The 23,665-nt window shown below is 39.8% G+C and overlaps 1 protein-coding gene across 1 annotated transcript in view; it reads left to right on the top strand.

Moving 5' to 3' along the window:
• Positions 1 to 3,357: 3,357 nt before the first annotated feature.
• si:ch211-207d6.2 (sickle tail protein homolog) overlaps positions 3,358 to 23,665 on the top strand; it is a 40,689-nt gene continuing 20,381 nt past the window's right edge. The window contains exons 1-3 of the mRNA XM_034183778.1: positions 3,358 to 3,379; positions 3,546 to 3,744; positions 14,287 to 14,380. Coding sequence (XP_034039669.1) covers positions 3,358 to 3,379; positions 3,546 to 3,744; positions 14,287 to 14,380 — 315 coding nt within the window. The remainder of the gene's footprint in view (positions 3,380 to 3,545; positions 3,745 to 14,286; positions 14,381 to 23,665) is intronic.

The raw sequence follows: 23,665 nt of genomic DNA, 5'->3' as shown, positions 1-23,665 counted from the left end.
GGAAAAAAGCAGATCACAGACATGACACAAAACTAAACTAATTTCAAATGGCAACTTTCTGGCTTTAAGAAACACTATAAGAAATCAAGAAAAAAAGATTGTGGCAGTCAGTAAGGGTTACTTTTTTAGACCAAGCAGAGGAAAAAAATATGGACTCACTCAATTCTGAGGAATAAATTATGGAATCACCCTGTAAATTTTCATCCCCAAAACTAACACCTGCATCAAATCACATCTGCTTGTTAGTCTGCATCTAAAAAGGAGTGATCAAACCTTGGAGAGCTGTTGCACCAAGTGGACTGACATGAATCATGGCTCCAACACGAGAGATGTCAGTTGAAACAAAGGAGAGGATTATCAAACTCTTAAAAGAGGGTAAATCATCACGCAATGTTGCAAAAGATGTTGGTTGTTCACAGTCAGCTGTGTCTAAACTCTGGACCAAATACAAACAACATGGGAAGGTTGTTAAAGGCAAACATACTGGTAGACCAAGGAAGACATCAAAGCGTCAAGACAGAAAAAGCAATATGTCTCAAAAATCGAAAATGCACAACAAAACAAATGAGGAACGAATGGGAGGAAAGTGGAGTCAACGTCTGTGACCGAACTGTAAGAAACCGCCTAAAGGAAATGGGATTTACATACAGAAAAGCTAAACGAAAGCCATCATTAAAACCTAAACAGAAAAAAAACAAGGTTACAATGGGTTAAAGAAAAGCAATCGTGGACTGTGGATGACTGGATGAAAGTCATATTCAGTGATGAATCTCGAATCTGCATTGGGCAAGGTGATGATGCTGGAACTTTTGTTTGGTGCCGTTCCAATGAGATTTATAAAGATGACTGCCTGAAGACAACATGTAAATTTCCACAGTCATTGATGATATGGGGCTGCATGTCATGTAAAGGCACTGGGGAGATGGCTGTCATTACATCATCAATAAATGCACAAGTTTACGTTGATATTTTGGACACTTTTCTGATGTTTAAGGATGATGAAATCATTTTTCAAGAAGATAATGCATCTTGCCATAGAGCAAAAACTGTGAAAACATTCCTTGCAAAAAGACACATAGGGTCAATGTCATGGCATAGGGTCAATGTCAACAAGCAGATGTGATTTGATGCAGGTGTTAGTTTTGGGGATGGAAATTTACAGGGTGATTCCATAATTTATTCCTCAGAATTGAGTGAGTCCATATTTTTTTTCCTCTGCTTGGTCTAAAAAAGTAACCGTTACTGACTGCCACAATCTTTTTTTCTTGATTTCTTATAGTGTTTCTTAAAGCCAGAAAGTTGCCATTTGAAATGACTTTAGTTTTGTGTCATGTCTGTGATCTGCTTTTTTTTCTACAAAATTAAACAACAGAATGAACATCCTCCGAGGCCGGTGATTCCATAATTTTTGCCAGGGGTTGTGTGTGTATATATATATATATATATATATATATATATATATATATATATATATATAGATATATATATATAGATATAGATATAGATATTGATATCGGTTTAGGTGTGTAGGAATCTATGTGTATATGTGGCAAAGGGTATTACTGGTTGTGGGGAAGAAGGGGTAGGGATAAATAAGCTGATGCTTCACCCTACCCCTTTTCGGACATGTTGGGTACACAGTAGGAACTTTTTTGTTGTTGTCTTTACTGATCTATCTTGTAATTGTTGTTGTATCAAATGTTCGAAATAAACAGTTTTCATCTTCATCGTCATCTTCATCATCATCATCTTCATCATCTTCATCATCTAAACAGTTTTCATCATCATCATCTTCATCTCATCCTGAATTGTGGCTCTGACACTCACTAATCATCATCCTCATTCTTTTGGTTGCTCATAGAGCCTCAGGGTGCTGGACTTTGGGTGAAAACCTTTTTGCACTGTGAGGAGTTTTCATGTGTTGACATCAGTGGCATATGTCTCCTCCTGTGGCCAACTTATTATCCCAGCTGGGTATCTGATGACTGTAAGGGTGCGTGTATTGATGGCTCAGATCTTATGCCTACCACTGAGCTGGCTTCTGAGCACCTGTCTTAATTTCTACCTTCTGGAAGTATTTGGCTGTGGCTGACCTGCTTGCATCTTCATCCCTATCTATGCAGAACAGCAGTGGGGACAGTTCATCATTTTGGTATATTCCACACTTGATGACAACTTGTGTGATTGCCTTGGAGTTGGCCTCCAGTGATGTCCGCCACAGTCCTGTTGAGTTCCTGATACAGGTTATCAGCGGAGAAGAATATTCTTGCACCAAAACAGATCAAATCTAGCTTGCATCTCAGATGTACCTTCTGGCAATTTCTAGCTAAACTTTCAGGTCTTCTTATTAAGAAAATCCTCCTCTATACCACTTCATCATGAAGCTGTATAACTGGTGATACAAAATGCAAAGTTTGCACTGTGACAGGTGTCATATTTCCCAGGGATGTTCTGTTCACTCCAACTAAAAAGGAAGCGGTATTCTGTGTCTTAACATTTATAGATCCCTGAAAATATCATTCTCCTGACATTCCTCTTTTGTCACTAAACCAAAAGAATTCCCGAACACTTGTCCTGAAGATCTGTCATTTATTATGAAATTTTTTAACTTGTCCACAGTTGTTGTTCATGCTTAAAGTTGTGAGGGGAAAAAAAAAACCAACAACCTTATTTTGGAGTCCTGATAAATGACAAACCTTTTTTTATTGTTTCTTTCCCAGAATGTGTCTGGCAGGTAGGTGAGCGGATAAAGGTCTGCCCATATCTTGACATGGTATTGAATCCTGCTCATGCTCCTTGGACAAGACACTGAATCTACAATTGTCTCAGTCCTTCCAACTGTAAATGGGTACTAGTTTCAGCTGCTGAAGTGCCAAAAGATTCCTGTAATGAAGTCATGACATTTATGTGTCCAGGTGAGAAACCCTCAGCCTCCTGAGAGCTCTTCCTGTGCAGGTTTCCTGGGTTGGACAGAACTGGGATCACCATGTCTGGAAGAGAGGTGCTGCCCTCTACAGGACCCTTTACCAGGGGATGTAAAGCCAGAGCAAGTCTCCCTGTCGGACGAGCCAGCAGTCAGATCAGAGATCACTCACAGGGTAGATGGACACGCACTTACCTCCAAAAGCACACTAAAGTATCTCGAATTACACATTCATCATGCTTCAAGGCTGATAACTTCACATTGTCATCTCCAGTGGCAATGTATGTCATTGTAGCTTACATATGTTCAAGGGAGCTTGGAAAAATTAAAGTGACACCTGACAGGTGGGAGTTATGATGACACACAACACATGAACACACACACACACGTTCCTGTGGGTTAGATATAGAAAATGAATACCCACCTATGACAGAATGTCACAGCTGCACATGGCTGGTAACCGCCAGACACTCAGAGCTTGGTGTTACCTCTTGCTTTGTCATTCCAAAACAAATGTCACACTGAACCTTCACCCGTAACTGCCCCTGATAAGGCTGCCTGCGAGTTCTGTAATGTCAGTGCTGCCTGCATAAGTTGTTGCTGCCTGTTTATTCTTTCCCAGGTTTGCTTTACCTGCAGTACGGAGACGAAACCAAACAGGTTTGGATTCCTGCAAAGGTTCGACATTGGGATTGTCTGCTGGCTCTGTTTGTCTCTGCCTTCCCTCAGAAGCTCTCCATGAAGATGCCGCAGTCCCCCAACATGGCCATCTTCATCAGAAACCCTGGCTGTAACATCTACTGGCACCTGGATGATATCAGGTGAGCTTGACCCACTGAGCCCGTCCTCACGTACAGCAGGTAAAATAAGAACTGAACATGTCACCATTTTTCTCAGTAAATATACAGTTGTATGTAAAAGTTTGGGCACCCCTGATGATTTCCATGATTTTCCTTTCTAAATCATTGGTTGTTTGGATCAGCAATTTCAGTTAAATATATCATATAGCAGACAAACACAGTGATGTTTGAGAAGTGAAATAAAGTTTATAGGATTTACAGAAAGTGTGCAATAATTCTTTAAACAAAATTAGACAGGTGCATAAATTTGGGCACCCCAACAGAAAAAATACATCAATATTTAGTAGATCCTCCTTTTATAGAAATAACAGCCTCTAAGAGTTTCCTATAGCTTCCAATGAGACTCTGGATTCTGGTTGAAGGCATTTTGGACCATTCTTCTTTACAAAACAACTCAGGTTTGTTGGTTTCCGAGCATGGACAGCCCACTTAAAATCACACCGCAGATTTTCAATAATATTCAGGTCTAGGGACTGAGATGGCCATTCCAGAACATTGTACTTGTTCCTCTGCATGAATGCCTTAGTAGATTTTGAGCAGCGTTTAGGGTCGTTGTCTTGTTGAAAGATCCAGCCCCGGCACAACTTCAACTTTGTCACTGATTCATGAACATTGTTCTCAAGAATCTGTTGATATTGACTGAAATCCATGTGACGCTCAACTTTAACAAATTTTACTGTAGGTAGCAAGTGTTTTTCTTGGAATGCTGTGTTCTTTTTCAGCCATGTATACCGCCCCTTGTTATGTCCAAATAACTCAATTTTAGTTTCATCAGTCCACAGCACCTTATTCCAAAATGAAGCTGGTTTGTCCAAATGTACTTTAACATACCTCAAGCGACTCTGTTTGTGGCGTGTACACAGAAAAGGCTTCCTCTGCATTACAGCATCATGCAGCATCTCCTCGTGTAAAGTGCGCATAATAGTTGAACAATGCACAGAGACACTATCTGCAGCAAGATCATGTTGTAGGTCGTTGGAGCAGGTCTGTGGGTTGACTATGACTGTTCTCACCATCCTTCACTTCAGCTTATCTGAGATTTTTCTTGGCCTGCCACTTCAGGCCTTAACTAACCTGACATCAGGGTGAATGTGAGACATTATTTGTAAAGCGCTTTGATCGTCTGATGCAGATGGAAAAGCACTATATAAATGCAGTCCATTTAACTAGTACTGTGCCTGCGGTCTTCCATTTCCTCACTATGTTCCTCACAGTGGAAACTGACAGCTGTAATCTCTGAGATAGCTTTTTGTATCCTTCCCCTAAACCATGATGTTGAACAATCTTTGTTTTCAGGTCATTTGAGAGGTGTTTAGAGGCTCCCATGTTGCCACTCATTAGAATAGATGCAAAGAGGAGAAATATTTGCAAATGACCACCTTAAATACCCTTTCTCATGATTGGATTCACCTGTGTAAGGAGGTCAAGGGTCAATGAGCTTACCAAACCAATTTTGTGTTCCAGTAATTAGTGCTAAATGTGTTCAAATCAATAAAATGACAAGGATGCCCAAATTTATGCACCTGCCTAATTTTGTTTAAATAATTATTGCACACTTTCTGTAAATACTAGAAACTTCATTTCACTTCTCAAATATCAGTGTGTTCGCCTGCTATATGATATATTTAACTGAAACTTCTGATCCAGACAACCAATGATTTATAAAGGAAAATCATGAAAATCATCAGGGGTGCCCAAATTTTGCATATAACTGTATTTCTTTCTAAAGGTGCTATTGACATGGAATTTTCACCAGATGTCAGTAACAACCCAAATAATCCACACATGGAAATAAACCAAAACAAATAAGAGCATAAATTATGTGGAATAAAATGGAGTGACACAGAGAAAAAGTATTGAACACGCTTGCTGAAATTTATTTAATACTGTGTACAAAAGCCTTTGTTGGTAATGAAGCTTCAAGATGTCTCTTGTATGGAGAAACTAGTCACATGCATTGCTCAGGTGTGATTTTTGCCCCGTTCTTCCACACAAAGAGTTTTCAAATCTTGAAGGATCCACAGACCTCTTCTATGAACTCTGATCTTTAGTTCTTTCCGCACCTTTAAAAATGTATTTACTGAGAAAATGGTGACATGGTCAATACTTATTTTTATTTAAACATTACGAGCTGCTAAGGTTTTTTACACTCAGCCTGAACTGCACAATTGACATTGTTTATCACCTCTCCCTCTCCTTATCTCTCTCTCTCTCTCGCTCTCGCTCTGTCTCACTCTCTCGCTCCCTCTCTGCTACTTTTTTCCTGTTACTTTTTTCTGAATACTTTCATGTTTTTTTTTCTTTGTACTACCTGACTGATGAGTTTGTCATCAATATTCTCCCATGCACGTATATATAGAGGAGGTTCAGGGGGTTCAACCGAACCACCACCCCCCCACCCCGAGAATTCTGCTGATTATTTTCTGATCTGGATATCAACGTTATGTATTTTCTTTTCATTGATAATAAGCAACAAGCACTAACTGTTACACAGCTATTATCACACACCCTCAAGTTTCAATTTCCTCTGCCAGAGTAATCCCTTAAGTGATGAAAGGGGAAACTGCTAGATAAACTTTTCCCATGGGGGTTGAGAATTTTTGCTCCCTGGTCCCTATCCTCCTCTGATATGAAACAGATTAGTAGGCTTGTAAATACCCATGTAGACACACAATTACACTTGTCTGGTTTGTAAAAACATGTTTGTATGTATAAGCTGAGAAATAAAGGGAGCTTCTCCTTCCTGTTGCAAATACTGTAAAGGTGCAAATATTCGCGTGGGATTTATTATGCGAATTTCACGAGTTAAACAAGGTCGCCAAATTAAATACCGCTATTTTAATACATAACGTACATATACATACATATTCATAATGTAAATGTGAATATTAATACCGCTAACTACGAGGTCTGTTAGAAAAGTATCTGACCTTTTTATTTTTTGCAAAAACTATATGGATTTGAATCATGTGCACTTGCATCAGCCAAGCTTGAACCTTCGTGCGCATGCGTGAGTTTGCATCATTCGCAACCGACAGGCAGGTATAAAGTTTGCATTAATGTTATCTTGGTTCTTCCTGGGTGGTTCTTATGGCAACTGATCCAATCCCAAGCAAGGACTATTTGTATATAAAAATGTATTTCCTAAAATGATACATTTTGGTTTCAAATGAAATTTATGTAGCTTTTTACCCCCTCGAAATCCTCAAAAAGCTTCTGCTTCGGGGGGCTTCGCCCCCTGAGCCCCCCACGAGGCTGTTGCCCCTCGACCCCACCGGGGGCCCTGCGGCCCACTGGACCCCCAACTCAAGGATTTGAACCCCCCCCTTTCACATTCCTATATACGGCCCTGCTCCTGTCACCTTTTTTATAGCTTATTGACCGATGCTTTTCCTGTCACTTTCTCCACTTTTTTTTTTTTTTTTTTTTTTTTTTATTAATTGCCTGATGCTTTTCTCCTGGTAGTTTTTCCTAGATTTTTTTTTTTTTACTTTTTGACTAATGCTTTTTCCTGTTTCTGTTTTCCTGTTAATTTCTGTGAGGTTTTTTTGTTGTTGTTTTTGTGTTACATATTAGCTGTAACTATTCCCTTGTTTGATTTTCTTGTTACTTTTTTCTGTTTTTTTTTTTCTTTCGATTTTTCTTGTTACTTCTCAAAATATTTGTTGAGAAGCGCTTCATGGACTAAAAAATGTTTGTTTGAGGTGCCTTTGGATGGGATACTTTAATAAAGGCTTTTTAACTTTTTGTTATGAGAGTTCCTTGGAGTTTTTCTTGTTACTTGTTCCTATTTATGGATACCTGACTGTTATTTTTCTCCTGTTAGACTGTCTTTGTAACTTTTCCCCTTTTTGTTACTATTTGACTGTTACTTTTCTCCATTTTTTACTTTGACTAGTACATTTTTCCTGTTATCTTTCTACTGTCTTTTTTATACTTTTGAGACTTACTTTTATCCTCTTATGATTTTCTCTTTACTTTTCTGTTTTGTTTTGTTTTTTTCAACTTTTTACTGTTTTTTTCCTGTTCCATTTTTCTTGTTACTTTTCTCCTGTCCTTTACTTTGTGACTGTTGCTTTTCTCCTTTTGCGCTTTTCTTATGTTTTTCCTGGTCTTTTTGTTCTTTGTTGTTTTTTCCTTTTTTGTGTTACTTTTTGGCTGTTATTTTTTTTTCTTGTTACATTTTGCTTGTTACTTCACTCACATTCCTTTAACATTCTATTACATGTGTCTTGTTTGTCTTGGATGGAGCATGGTTTAGACCCAAAAGCAGAGAGTACACAGGAATATGCAAAAGCACAATCTTTAATAACTCACTCAGCCACAGGTCAAAGGCCAGTGCACAGGAGCATCCATCCATCCATCCATCCATCCATTTTCTTCCGCTTTATCCGGCGTCGGGTCGCGGGGGCAGCAGCTCAAGCAAAGCCGCCCAGACCTCCCGATCCACACACACCTCCTCCAGCTCCTCCGGGGGAACCCCAAGGCGTTCCCAAGCCAGCCGAGAGATGTAGTCCCTCCAGCGTGTCCTGGGTCTTCCCCGGGGCCTCCTCCCAGTGGGACATGCCCGGAACACCTCTCCAGCGAGGCGTCCAGGGGGCATCCAGAAAAGATGCCCGAGCCACCTCAACTGACTCCTTTCGACGTGGAGGAGCAGCGGCTCGACTCCGAGCTCCTCCCGAGTGACCGAGCTCCTCACCCTATCTCTAAGGGAGCGCCCAGCCACCCTGCGGAGGAAACTCATCTCGGCCGCTTGTACTCGCGATCTCGTTCTTTCGGTCATGAGCCAAATCTCATGACCATAGGTGAGGATCGGAACGTAGATCGATCGGTAAATCGAGAGCTTTGCCCCCCTACTCAGCTCTCTCTTCACCACGATGGTCCGATACAGCGACCGCATCACTGCAGATGCTGCACCGATCCGTCTATCCATCTCACGCTCCATCGGTCCCTCACTCGTGAACAAGACCCCAAGATACTTAAACTCCTCCACTTGAGGCAAGGAGCACAGGAGCAAAAGTGTCCAAATAAGGAAGGCAAAATCAAAGCACATGACAAAACAAATAAGATTCACAAGCAAGAGGAATCACTGGAAATCACTAGTGAGAATAAGGCAACCAAATACTAACATTCAACTAAGGGAACACTGGGGTTGAAATAAGGGAGGTGATTACACAACAGGTGAAACAACTGAGAAGAGACACAGGAAAGAAGCCACAGAAAGTGCACAAGAAGAAAAGAACAGTGGCAACACAGAAAACTAAAACGAGGAACAGTCACAAGAGGGAGACAGTGGAGAAGGACAGACGTGGATCATCACACTGTTTCATTCTTATTATTACTTTTCTCCCGTCTGGTGTTACTTATTGCCTGCTACTTTTCTGCTGTTTTTGTATGTTACCATGTGACTGGTACTTTTTTCGTGTTACAGTTTGCTTGATACTTTTCTGATTTAATTTTTTTTTAACTTTGTGACTGGTCCATCTCAGTGCAGGTGGAGTATGCACAATTTTACTCGAATTGCTCAGTTAGTGATAAAAGCATGACACTTCAGGGTGTACTGATCATTTTCAGCTGTGGAGGCATTTCATGAACTGTCCTCCTTAGCAACGGTTGCCAGGCAACTGATGTGCCTACTGATAAGCATCATTAGCTTTTAGAGGCAATTTGATATTTTTATTTGAGCCATGAAACAACAACAACAAATAACAATACACATACCATGGCAACCAGTTAAGAGCTTTTCAAATTGACATTACACAAGCTTTGGATGAACATGTAAACCATAGTGGCTATCACAATTTGTCAATAATGTATGTTAAAATAGCGTTGTGCCCAATAAATCATACAATTTGCTTGTTCCTAACAAGATTTCTATAGTAATGATCCACTTTGACCATGTTAGTATAGCAACCCTTGTAACAGATGTGTCTACTGATAAATATCATAATGACAGCCTCACACTGCATTTAATCTATTATTAGACTCTATTGGCTTTGCTCAAAATGTAAATGAGTCCACCCACCACTTTAATCATATCTTAGATCTTGTTCTGACTTATGGTATGGAAATAGAAGACTTAACAGTATTCCCTGAAAACTCCCTTCTGTCTGATCATTTCTTAATAACATTTACATTTACTCTGATGGACTACCCAGCAGTGGGGAATAAGTTTCATTACACTAGAAGTCTTTCAGAAAGCGCTGTAACTAGGTTTAAGGATATGATTCCTTCTTTATGTTCTCTAATGCCATATACCACACAGTGCAGAGTAGCTACCTAAACTCTGTAAGTGAGATAGAGTATCTCGTCAATAGTTTTACATCCTCATTGAAGACAACTTTGGATGCTGTAGCTCCTCTGAAAAAGAGAGCTTTAAATCAGAAGTGCCTGACTCCGTGGTATAACTCACAAACTCGTAGCTTAAAGCAGATAACCCGTAAGTTGGAGAGGAACTGGCGTCTCACTAATTAAGAAGATCTTCACTTAGCCTGGAAAAAGAGTCTGTTGCTCTATAAAAAAAGCCCTCCGTAAAGCTAGGACATCTTTCTACTCATCACTAATTGAAGAAAATAAGAACAACCCCAGGTTTCTTTTCAGCACTGTAGCCAGGCTGACAAAGAGTCAGAGCTCTATTGAGCTGAGTATTCCATTAACTTTAACTAGTAATGACTTCATGACTTTCTTTGCTAACAAAATTTTAACTATTAGAGAAAAAATTACTCATAACCATCCCAAAGACGTATCGTTATCTTTGGCTGCTTTCAGTGATGCCGTTATTTGGTTAGACTCTTTCTCTCCGATTGTTCTGTCTGAGTTATTTTCATTAGTTACTTCATCCAAACCATCAACATGTCTATAGACCCCATTCCTACCAGGCTGCTCCAGGAAGCCCTACCATTATTTAATGCTTCGATCTTAAATATGATCAATCTATCTTGTTAGTTGCTATGTACCACAGGCTTTTAAGGTGGCAGTAATTAAACCATTACTTAAGAACCATCACTTGACCCAGCTATCTTAGCTAATTATAGGCCAATCTCCAACCGTCCTTTCTCTCAAAAATTCTTGAAGGGTAGTTGTAAAACAGCTACTGATCATCTGCAGAGGAATGGTCTATTTGAAGAGTTTCAGTCAGGTTTTAGAATTCATCATAGTACAGAAACAGCATTAGTGAAGGTTACAAATGATCTTCTTATGGCTTCGGACAGTGGACTCATCTCTGTGCTTGTTCTGTTAGACCTCAGTGCTGCTTTTGATACTGTTGACCATAAAATTTTATTACAGAGATTAGAGCATGCCATAGGTATTAAAAGCACTGCGCTGCGGTGGTTTGAATCATATTTGTCTAATAGATTACAATTTGTTCATGTAAATGGGGAATCTTCTTCACAGACTAAAGTTAATTATGGAGTTCCACAAGGTTCTGTGCTAGGACCAATTTTCTTCACTTTATACATGCTTCCCTTAGGCAGTATTATTAGACGGTATTGCTTAAATTTTCATTGTTACGCAGATGATACCCAGCTTTATCTATCCATGAAGCCAGAGGACACACACCAATTAGCTAAACTGCAGGATTGTCCTTACAGACATAAAGACATGGATGACCTCTAATTTCCTGCTTTTAAACTCAGATAAAACTGAAGTTATTGTACTTGGCCCGACAAATCTTAGAAACATGGTGTCTAACCAGATCCTTACTCTGGATGGCATTACCCTGACCTCTAGTAATACTGTGAGAATCTTGGAGTCATTTTGATCAGGATATGTCATTCAAAGCGCATATTAACCAAATATGTAGGACTGCTTTTTTGCATTTACGCATATCTCTAAAATTAGAAAGGTCTTGTCTCAAGGTGATGCGGAAAAAACTAATTCATGCATTTATTTCCTCTAGGGCTGGACTATTGTAATTCATTATTATCAGGTTGTCCTAAAAGTTCCCTAAAAGCCTTCAGTTAATTCAAAATGCTGCAGCTAGAGTGCTAACGGGGACTAGAAAGAAGAGAGCATATCTCACCCATATTGGCCTCTCTTCATTGGCTTCCTGTTAATTCTAGAATAGAATTAAAATTCTTCTTCTTACTTATAAGGTTTTGAATAATCAGGTCCCATCTTATCTTAGGACCTTGTAGTACCATATCACCCCAATAGAGCACTTCGCTCTCAGACTGCAGGCTTACTTGTAGTTCCTAGGGTTGTAAGAGTAGAATGGGAGGCAGAGCCTTCAGCTTTCAGGGCTCCTCTCCTGTGGAACCAGCTCCCATTCAGATCAGGAGACAGACACCCTCTCTACTTTTAAGATTAGGCTTAAAACTTTCCTTTTGCTAAAGCTTATAGTTAGGGCTGGATCAGGTGACCCTGAACCATCCCTTAGTTATGCTGCTATAGACGTAGACTGCTGGGGGGTTCCCATGATGCACTGTTTCTTTCTCTTTTTGCTCTGTATGCACCACTCTGCATTTAATCATTAGTGATCGTATCTTGCTCCCCTCCCACAGCATGTCTTTTTCCTGGTTCTCTCCCTCAGACCCAACCAGTCCCAGCAGAAGACTGCCCTCCCTGAGCCTGGTTCTGCTGGAGGTTTCATTCCTGTTAAAAGGGAGTTTTTTCCTTCCCACTGTAGCCAAGTGCTATGCTCACAGGGGGTCGTTTGACCGTGGGGTTTTACATAATTATTGTATGGCCGTGCCCTTGCCTTGTTTGTTGTGATTTGGCGCTATATAAAAAAAAATTGAATTGAAGTTGAATTGAATTTTAGATGGCAATGTTACCTGGGCACCCATATTTACATAGAAACCACCTATAGCATGTCAATTGTCATGATAATTGCATATATATAATGATATGATATGATGCAATACAAGTACAGTATACTTATACATTATTGTTGTAAGTTTAATAATGTATGTCATAATTAAGTCATAATGTAGTAATTGGCTATGTACTGAGAAAGATCTTTTGCCTAGCAACTGTTGCTTAAGGAGGGGCAGCTTTTGAAATGCCTGCATATCTGAATACAATACAATACAATAAAACATTAGTTGGCAGAAAATATAGAAGTTTAGTAAAAAAGTCAAAACTGTATTAAATGGCTATTTATTGAGAAAATCTGTTGCCTAGCAACCACTCCTAAGGATGACACTTTTCGATATGCCTCCACATCTGAAAATTATTTGTACTCCTTGAAGTATCATTGTGCCAAGTTTCATGCTTTGATCACTAACTGAGCAATTCCAGCACCCTCCACCTGAACTATTTTACAACCCCAATTCCAATGAAGTTGGGACTTTGTGTGAAATGTAAATAAAAACAGAATACAAAGATTTTCAAATCCTATTCAACCTATATTCAATTGAATACACCAAAAAGACAAGATATCTGCTTATTTTGAAATGGATAGCTGCAACACATTTCAAAAAAGCTGGGACAGGGGCAACAATGCTCAAAGAACACCTGTTTGGAACATGCCACAGCTGAACAGGTTAATTGGAAACAGGTGAGTGTCAGGAATGGTTATTAAAGGAGCATCCCCAAAAGGCACAGCTGTTCACAAGCAAAGATGGTCTCCTCCTTCACAAATCATTGGTCTCTTGCTGGTTACACTACAACACTAACTTAGGAAAAATGTCATTGTGAAAACTTTGGAGAATTTTTCATTGTATAAATTTCCCAAATTTCCAATAGCGTCAATGTTATACGATGTAGTGACACTAAATTTACTGCACACATCAGTGTGGTCCAGCTGGTTATACTACAGCACTCAGTTTGGAAAAATGACCAAAAATTTAATTTTAGCGAATTAATGACTTTTATTGCTTATTTTAATGATTAAAAAATCATGCATAGGTGATCAGGCCTTTTCCTCTGCTGCTTCAAGGCTGTGGAATGCCCTCCCTGATCACCTGAGGGCCCCACAGAATATAGCTGTTTTGAAACGAAACTTAAAAAGCATTTTGCTAAATATATTTTATAGGTTCTCCTTGACCTTGATCATTTTTAAATTGCATTGATTTTAATTTTTTTTTTTCTATTCTGTAGCACTTTGACATTGCTGACATGTAATTTGCAAAACAAATAAAATGTATTATTATTATTATTATTATTATTATTTCTGCTACCCTACCTCACACCCTATGACTACTGGGATAGGTTCCAGCCCTCGTGACCCTTAATTGGAGTAAGTGGGTGTAGAAAATGGATGGATGGATTTTTCTGAATACATTTCCTGTTTTTATTTATTTTATTTTATTTTTACTTTTTGGCTGTTCATTTCTCCTGTTAGTTCTCTTGTTACTTTCCTATTTTTTGCACTATATTTGCCTTTTATTTTTCTCCTCTTTTTTGTTTGTGTGTTACTTTTTGAGTGTTACATTTCCTCTCTTTTTTTTTTCTTACTTTAAAATTTTCCCTATGTTTTTGATACTTTTTACCTGTCACTTTCCTTTCTACATTTGACACATCAGTGGTCATTTTGTTTGTGTTGGATTTATTTTCCAGAAGTGTGACCCCTCACTCATGTCTGAAGGTTTCTCATAAAGACTCAGCTGTCCTTTTCAGTCGTCAGAGCAGGACTGCCAACACAGACCAGTGGGTGAGTGACGATGTGCTGATTGTCACTGTTATTACATAAAATACACAAAACAGAAAATCAAAATTATTGTACTGAATACTTCAGTAAAATTATTATTGTGAAACACATCAACTCCCTCCTGAGTGTAGATTCTTGTTAGTGCACTTGGTTTCCGGTTCAAACCCCATCCCTGCCACATTTCTCCATGTAGTGTGGAGGTGCATCAGGAAGGTCATCCAGTGTAGATTTTGTGCCAAATCAATATGCAGATCCAAACTAGATCTGCTGTGGCAACCTTGAGTGAAAACAAGGGGAACAGCTGAAAAGTTTGTCTCTTTATGAATAAAGACAGTCAAATTCAATGAAAATATTCAATTGTTAATTGCTAGTAAATGTTACTTGAATTATTCTTTTAGAAAAAACTAATATATTCAAGTAAAAATTACTTAAGAATTCCCCTTGTAAAATTTACTTGGAATTTCTGAGTGAAAAACCTTGCCTGCGTTTTTTTTTCAAGAAAATATTACTAAATAAATAAATATTATTAAATTTTTTTCAGTATGGTTAGTGGTTGTGTGAACTCATTTATTGTCAAACAACTGTGTAAATAAGTAAGTAAAGTTTATTTATATAGCACCTTTCAAAAAACAATCACAGATTGCTTCATAGTAAGATTAAAATAAAGACACACAAAAAGCAACAACACAACAGTAGTTTACTCTTGTTGGATAATTCCAAAATTTTCCCCGGGTTATTGGGGAGCAAACTCTGAAGACTCAAAACCTGATAGGAAACAGACTTTAATTTTAGATGTTGTATTGAATAGATGCCTTCATTAAACAGGTAATCACTCCATAAGTTTGCAAACTGATCTCACAGCACTCTGCCTGCACTTCTGCACACACAGATGGCAGGCTGTTCCCCTCAGCGTGGATCAGTAAAGTTATGTGATTGGTTGAAAGATGTTGCATTTTGACCTTTATCTGCAGTGAGTGTACACATTGTATTAAACGGTATGTGTAAAAGTAAAACTGTGTTTTGCCCGTGTAGCGCAGTAAGCAGAGGAACACTATGCATCATGGCATTCCAAAGGAGATATGATATTATTATTAGCATAATTTGTATAAGGAGATATGAAATTATTACAAATTGGCCATGAGACATACTGCCCTGATATAGTAAGCAGTGAGGAAAATAGTATTGAACACCCTGGCGATTTTGCAAGTTCTCCCACTTAGAAATCATGGAGGGGTCTGAAATTTTCATCTTAGGTGCATGTTCACTGTGAGAGACATAATCTAAAAAAAAAAATCCAGAAATCACAATGTATGATTTTTTTATAATAATTTATTTGTATGTTAATGCTGCAAATAAGTATTTGAACACCTGTGAAAATCAATGTTAATATTTGGTACAGTAGCCTTTGTTTGCAATTACAGAAGTCAAACATTTCCTGTAGTTTTTCACCAGGTTTGCACACACTGCAGCAGGGATTTTGGTCCACTCCCCCATACAGATCTTCTCCAAATCTTTCAGGTTTGGAGTTTCAGCTCCCTCCAAAGATTTTCTGTTGAGTTCAGGCCTGGAGACTGGCCAGGCCACTCCAGGACCTTGAAATGCTTCTTACAGAGCCCCTCCTTAGTTGCCCTGGCTGTGTGTTTGGGGTCATTGTCATGCTGGAAGACCCAGCCATGACCCATCTTCAGTGCGCTTACTGAGGGAAGGAGGTTGTTTGCCAAAATCTCGCAATACATGACCCCATCCATCCTCCCTTCAATACGGTGCAGTCGTCCTGTCCCCTTTGCAGAAGAGCACCCCCAGAATATGATGTTTACACCCCCATGCTTCATGGCTGGGATGGTTTTCTTGGGGTTGTTCTCATCCTCTAAAAATGGTAAGTGGAGTTGATTCCAAAAAGCTCTATTCTGGTCTCGTCTGACCATATGACCTTCTCCCATGCCTCCTCTGGATCATCCAGATGGTCACTGGTGAACTTCAAATGGGCCTGGACATGTGCTGGCTTGAACAGGGGGACCTTGCTGCCCTGCAGGATTTTAAACCATGACAGCATCATGTGTTGCTAAAGTAATCTTTGTGACTGTGGTACCAGCTCTCTTCAGGTCATTGGCCAGGTCCTCCTATGTAGTTCTGAGCTTTCTCAGAATCATCCTTACCCCACAAAGTGAGATCTTGCATGGAATCCCAGACCGAGGGAGATTGACAGTCATCTTGTGTTTCTTCCACTTTCTAATAAATAATCATAACAGTTGTTGTCTTCTACCAAGCTGCTTGGTATTGCATCTGCCGTGTTTTTTTCAGAATGAAACCATACTGCTGCTTGTCTTTTCTTAGCATAACTTCTATTGCGCTTTCCCATAACATCATGCTCATCTAGACAAACTGCCTTTCCACTCATCTTCTTCCTAGCTGTCCTCATTTTTTCCTTACTAATTCCTTGCACTTCCTGGTTACTCTCTTCACATCATCCAGCCTTCTCTCTTGCTCATTTTATTATTCATTAGCTCCTCAAAGTATTTCCCCCACCCTCTCAACACACTGTCTTTACTTGCCAGCACATTTCCATCTGCATCATTACTACCCTAACCTGCTGCACATCCTTTTCAGATCAGTCTGTCCATTCGATAGAGGTACTTTACTTTTTACTTCTAGAATACTTCTACTTCTTCTTAAACTTCATTTATGGATTGTTATATGCCTTGTCTGTAGCATTAGCACCTCTCTCTTCACCTTATGCTGTATCACCTTTCTTCCTCTGTTTTAAACTTTTCCACAAATCAAATTCAAATTCATTAATTTGTATAGTGCCAATTCACCACCGAGCCACCTCAAGGCACTTCACACAACACAATTCGAAAAACAGAACAAAATGAATTAAAAGATCAAATGGCACAATAAAAGAGTAAAAACCTAAAAGAATAAAAAAGATAAAAACACATTAAAAAAGTAGTATACTAACGATAAGACTGGAAAAACAAATGGGTCTTGAGTCTAGACTTAAAAATCTCCACAGCAGCCTACTGCCTTATTTACGCAGGGAGCTCATTCCACAGAACAGGGTCACGATAAGAGAAAGCTCTGTAACCCGCAGACCTTTTATTCACCCACAACCAAATCGTTTCTTCTTCCTCTGTACGGATGTCACACTCAGTGTCCTCTTCTTTGCCCAACTGAAGCTCAATTACCTCCAGAAAAACCACTTTGTGGTCTGATTGTCTCATCAACACATCATCTTATTTTCTTTGTCAAAGCATCTCAGAATGTCTAATCGAACCCTGGAAAACCTGGATTAATCTTTTTAGTCACATAGCACTACTATTATTCTGAACACTACTGTATATTTGAACATGGTTACTGCAGAAATTTCCTATTATTCTTCTCTGATTGTGTTTTTACCTCTAGTGAAAACAGTGTGTTACCATGTGAAAAATGTGCTGCAGACATTTAGTGTTTTGCAGGTGATGCAATATGAGTTCATAGAGTTTTGAACCTGTGGTGACTGAATGCATTTTTTGTGAAAGCAATGACTAATAATTCACAGTTTGGTCCACATAACGAGTTTCACTGACTGCATGCTGAGTTTTGAGTTTTGATTATGTGATTTTGGTTTGGATTAATGCATGTTAGGAATATATATATATATATATATATATATATATATACACACACACACACACACACACACAGTACGGTGAGGAAAATACATATTTGAACACCATGCGATTTTGCAAGTTCTCCCACCTCATGGAGGGGTCTGAAATTTTCATCTGTGAGAGACATAATCTAAAAAAAAAAAATCCAGAAATCACAATGTATGATTTTTTTTATAATTTATTTGTATGTTACTGCTGCAAATAAGTATTTGAACACCTACCAACCAGCAAGAATTCTGGCTCACACAGACCTGTTAATTTTTCTTTAAGAAGCCCTCTTATTCTGCACTCTTTACCTGTATTAATTGCACCTGTTTGAACTTGTTACCTGTATAAAAGACACCTGTTCACACACTCAATCAATCACACTCCAACCTGTCCACCATAGCCAAGACCAAAGAGCTGTCTAACGACACCAGGGACAAAACTGTAGACCTGCACAAGGCTGGGATGGATGACAGGACAACAGGCAAGCAGCTTGGTAGAAGACAACAACTGTTATGATTATTTATTAGAAAGTGGAAGAAACACAAGATGACTGTCAATCTCCCTCGATCTGGGATTCCATGTAAGATCTCACTTTGTGGGGTAAGGATGATTCTGAGAAAGCTAAGAACTACACAAGAGGACCTGGTCAGTGACCTGAAGAGAGCTGGGACCACAGTCACAAAGATTACATTAGTAACACATGATGCTGTCATGGTTAAAATCCTGCAGGGCAGCAAGGTCCCCCTGCTCAAGCCAGCACATGTCCAGCCCCATTTGAAGTTCACAAGTGACCATCTGGATGATCCAGAGGAGGCATGGGAGAAGGTCATGTGGTCAGATGAGACCAGAATAGAGCTTTTTGGAATCAACGCCACTTACCATGTTTATAGGATGAGAACAACCCCAAGAAAACTATCCGAACCATGAAGCATGGGGGTGTAAACATCATACTCTGGGGGTGCTATTCTGCAAAGGGGACAGGATGACTGCACCGTATTGAAGGGGGGATGGATGGGGTCATGTATTGCGAGACTTTGGCAAACAACCTCCTTCCCTCAGTAAGAGCATTGAAGATGGGTCATGGCTAGGTCTTCCAGCATGACAATGACCCCAAACCACACAGCCAGAGCAACTAAGGAGGGGCTCTGTAAGAAGCATTTCAAGGTCCTGGAGTGGCCTGGCCAGTCTCCAGACCTGAAATCAATAGAAAATCTTTGGAGGAAGCTGAAACTCCAAACCTGAAAGATATGGAGAAGATCTGTATGGAGGAGTGGACCAAAATCCCTGTTGCAGTGTGTGAAAACTTGGTCAAGAACTACAGGAAACGTTTGACCTCTGTAATTGCAAACAAAGGCTACTGTACCAAATATTAACATTGATTTTCACAGGTGTTCAAATAATCAAATCAAATCAATTTTATTTATATAGCGCCAAATCACAACAAACAGTTGCCCCAAGGCGCTTTATATTGTAAGGCAAAAGCCATACAATAATTACAGAAAAACTCCAACGGTCAAAACAACCCCCTATGAGCAAGCACTTGGCGACAGTGGGAAGGAAATCTCCCTTTTAACAGGAAGAAACCTCCAGCAGAACCAGGCTCACGGAGGGGCAGTCTTCTGCTGGGACTGGTTGGGGCTGAGGGGAGAGAATCAAGAAAAAGACATGCTGTGGAAGGGAGCAGAGATCAATCACTAATGATTAAATGCAGAGTGGTGCATACAGAGCAAAAAGAGAAAGAAACACTCAGTGCGTCATGGGAACTCCCCAGCAGTCTAAGTCTATAGCAGCATAACTAAGGGATGGTTCAGGGTCGCCTCTGCCTCCCATTCTACTCTTAAGAACCCTAGGAACTACAAGTAAGCCTGCAGTCTGAGAGCGAAGCGCTCTATTGGGGTGATATGGTACTATGAGGTCCCTAAGATAAGATGGGACCTGATTAATCAAAACCTTATAAGTAAGAAGAAGAATTTTAAATTCTATTCTAGAATTAACAGGAAGCCAATGAAGAGAGGCCAATATGGGTGAAATATACTCTCTCCTTCTAGTCCCCGTCACTACTGTAGCTGCCGCATTTTGAATTAAGGCTTTTCAGGGAACGTTTAGGACAACCTGATAATAATGAATTACAATAGTCCAGCCTAGATGAAATAAATGCATGAATTAGTTTTTCAGCATCACTCTGAGACAAGACCTTTCTAATTTTAGAGATATTGCACAAATGCAAAAAAGCAGTCCTACATATTTGCTTAATATGCGCATTGAAGGACATATCCTGATCAAAAATGACTCCAAGATTTCTCACAGTATTACTAGAGGTCAGGGTAATGCCATCCAGAGTAAGGATCTGGTTAGACACCATGTTTCTAAGATTTGTGGGGCCAAGTACAATAACTTCAGTTTTATCTGAATTTAAAAGCAGGAAATTAGAGGTCATCCATGTCTTTATGTCTGTAAGACATTCTTGCAGTTTAACTAATTGGTGTGTGTCCTCTGGCTTCATGGATAGATAAAGCTGGGTATCATCTGCGTAACAATGAAAATTTAAGCAATGCTTTCTAATAATACTGCCTAAGGGACGCATGTATAAAGTGAATAAAATTGGTCCTAGCACAGAACCTTGTGGAACTCCACAATTAACCTTAGTCTGTGAAGAAGACTCCCCATTTACATGAACAAATTGTAATCTATTAGATAAATATGATTCAAACCACCGCAGCGCAGTGCCTTTAATACCTATGGCATGCTCTAATCTCTGTAATAAAAGTTTATGGTCAACAGTATCAAAAGCAGCACTGAGGTCTAACAGAACAAGCACAGAGATGAGTCTGAGGCCATAAGAAGATCATTTGTAACCTTCACCAATGCTGTTTCTGTACTATGATGAATTCTAAAACCTGACTGAAACTCTTCAAATAGACCATTCCTCTGCAGATGATCAGTTAGCTGTTTTACAACTACCCTTTCAAGATTTTTTGAGAGAAAAGGAAGGTTGGAGATTGGCCTATAATTAGCTAAGATAGCTGGGTCAAGTGATGGCTTTTTAAGTAATGGTTTAATTACTGCCACCTTAAAAGCCTGTGGTACATAGCCAACTAATAAAGATAGATTGATCATACTTAAGATCGCAGCATTAATTAATGGTAGGGCTTCCTTGAGCAGCCTGGTAGCAATGGGGTCTAATAGACATGTTGATGGTTTGGAGGAAGTGACTAATGAAAGTAACTCAGACAGAACAATTGAAGAGAAAGAGTCTAACCAAATACCAGCATTACTGAAAGCAGTCAAACATAAAGATATGTCTTTGGGATGGTTATGAGTAATTTTTTCTCTAATAGTTAAAATTTTATTAGCAAAGAAAGTCATGAAGTCATTACTAGTTAAAGTTAAAGGAATACTCGGCTCAGTAGAGCTCTGACTGTTTGTCAGCCTGGCTACAGTGCTGAAAAGAAACCTGGGTTGTTCTTATTTTCTTCAATTAGTGATGAGTAGTAAGATGTCCTAGCTTTACGGAGGGCTTTTTTTATAGAGCAACAGACTCTTTTTCCAGGCTAAGTGAAGATCTTCTAAATTAGTGAGACGCCATTTCCTCTCCAACTTACGGGTTATCTGCTTTAAGCTGCGAGCTTGTGAGTTATACCATGGAGTCAGGCACTTCTGATTTAAGGCTCTCTTTTTCAGAGGAGCTACAGCATCCAAAGTTGTGCTCAATGAGGATGTAAAACTATTGACGAGATAATCTATCTCACTCACAGAGTTTAGGTAGCTACTCTGCACTGTGTTGGTATATGGCATTGGAGAACATAACAAAGAAGGAATCATATCCTTAAACCTAGTTACAGTGCTTTCCGAAAGACTTCTACTGTAATGAAACTTATTCCCCACTGCTGGGTAGTCCATGTTATTAAGAAATGATCAGACAGAAGGGGGTTTTCAGGGAATACTGTTAAGTCTTCAATTTCCATACCATAAGTCAGAACAAGATCTAAAGTATGGTTAAAGTGGTGGGTGGGCTCATTTACATTTTGAGTGAAGCCAACTGAGTCTAATAATAGATTAAATTCAGTGTTGAGGCTGTCATTCTCAGCACCTATTGTATGTGGATGTTAAAATCGCCCACTATAATTATCTTATCTGAGCTAAGCAGTAAGTCAGACAAAAGGTCTGAAAATTCACAGAGAAACTCAGAGTAACGACCAGGTGGACGATAGATAACAACAAATAAAACTGGTTTTTGGGACTTCCAATTTGGATGGACAAGACTAAGAGTCAAGCTTTCAAATGAATTAAAGCACTGTCTGGGTTTTTGATTAATTAATAAGCTGGAGTGGAAGATTGCTGCTAATCCTCCCCCTCGGCCCGTGCTACGAGCATTCTGACAGTTAGTGTGACTCGGTGGTGCTGACTCATTTAAACTAACATATTCATCCTGCTGTAACCAGGTTTCTGTAAGGCAGAATAAATCAATATGTTGATCAATTATTATATCATTTACTACAGGGACTTAGAAGAGAGAGACCTAATGTTTAATAAACCACATTTAACTGTTTTAGTCTGTGGTGCAGTTGAAGGTGCTATATTATTTTTTCTTTTTGAATTTTTATGCTTAAATAGATTTTTACTGGTTGTTGGTGGTCTGGAAGCAGGCACCGTCTCTACAGGGATGGGGTATTGGGGGGATGGCAGGGGGAGAGAAGCTGCAGAGAGGTGTGTAAGACTACAACTCTGCTTCCTGGTCCCAACCCTGGATAGTCACAGTTTGGAGGATTTAAGAAAATTGGCCAGATTTCTAGAAATGAGAGCTGCTCCATCCAAAGTGGGATGGATGCCGTCTCTCCTAACAAGACCAGGTTTTCCCCAGAAGCTTGCCAATTATCTATGAAGCCCACCTCATTTTTTGGACACCACATGCGGCTAAACATGTCACTCCTGGTCCGATTGGGGAGGGGCCCAGAGAAAACTACAGAGTCCGACATTGTTTTTGCAAAGTTACTCTGAATCGGTATTCAGTGTTATTTTTAGTGACCGCCGATTGGCGTAACCGGGTGTCATTACTGCCGACATGAATTACAATCTTACCAAATTTATGCTTAGCCTTAGCCAGCAGTTTCAAATTTCCTTCAGTGTCGCCTGCTCTGGCCCCCGGAAGACATTTGACTGTGGTTGCTGGTGTCGCTAACTTCACATTTCTCAAAACGGAGTCGCCAATAACCAGAGTTTGTTCCTCGGCGGGTGTGTTGCAGAGTGTGGAAAAACAGTTAGAGATGCGAACGGGTTGGTGGTGTACAGGGGGCTTCTGTTTAGGACTACGCTTCCTCCTCACAGTCACCCAGCTGGCCTGCTTTCCCGGCTGCTCGGGATCTGCTGGGGGACATCTAACGGCGGCTAAGCTACCTTGGTCCGCACCAACTACAGGTGCCTGGCTAGCTGTAGGATTTTCCAAGGTGCGGAGCCGAGTCTCCAATTCGCCCAGCCTGGCCTCCAAAGCTACGAATAAGCTACACTTATTACAAGTACCATTACTGGTAAAGGAGGCCGAGGAATAACTAAACATTTCACACCCAGAGCAGAAAAGTGCAGGAGAGACAGGAGAAGCCACCATGCTAAACCGGCTAAGAGCTAGTAGCTGCGCTAAGCTAGCGGATTC

This window comes from Thalassophryne amazonica, chromosome 12 (assembly GCF_902500255.1).
Source record: "Thalassophryne amazonica chromosome 12, fThaAma1.1, whole genome shotgun sequence".
In the NCBI taxonomy this organism is placed as follows: domain Eukaryota; kingdom Metazoa; phylum Chordata; class Actinopteri; order Batrachoidiformes; family Batrachoididae; genus Thalassophryne; species Thalassophryne amazonica.
The sequence above is the reverse complement of the archived record's forward strand: the minus strand, read 5'-3'. Positions and strand labels throughout refer to the sequence as shown.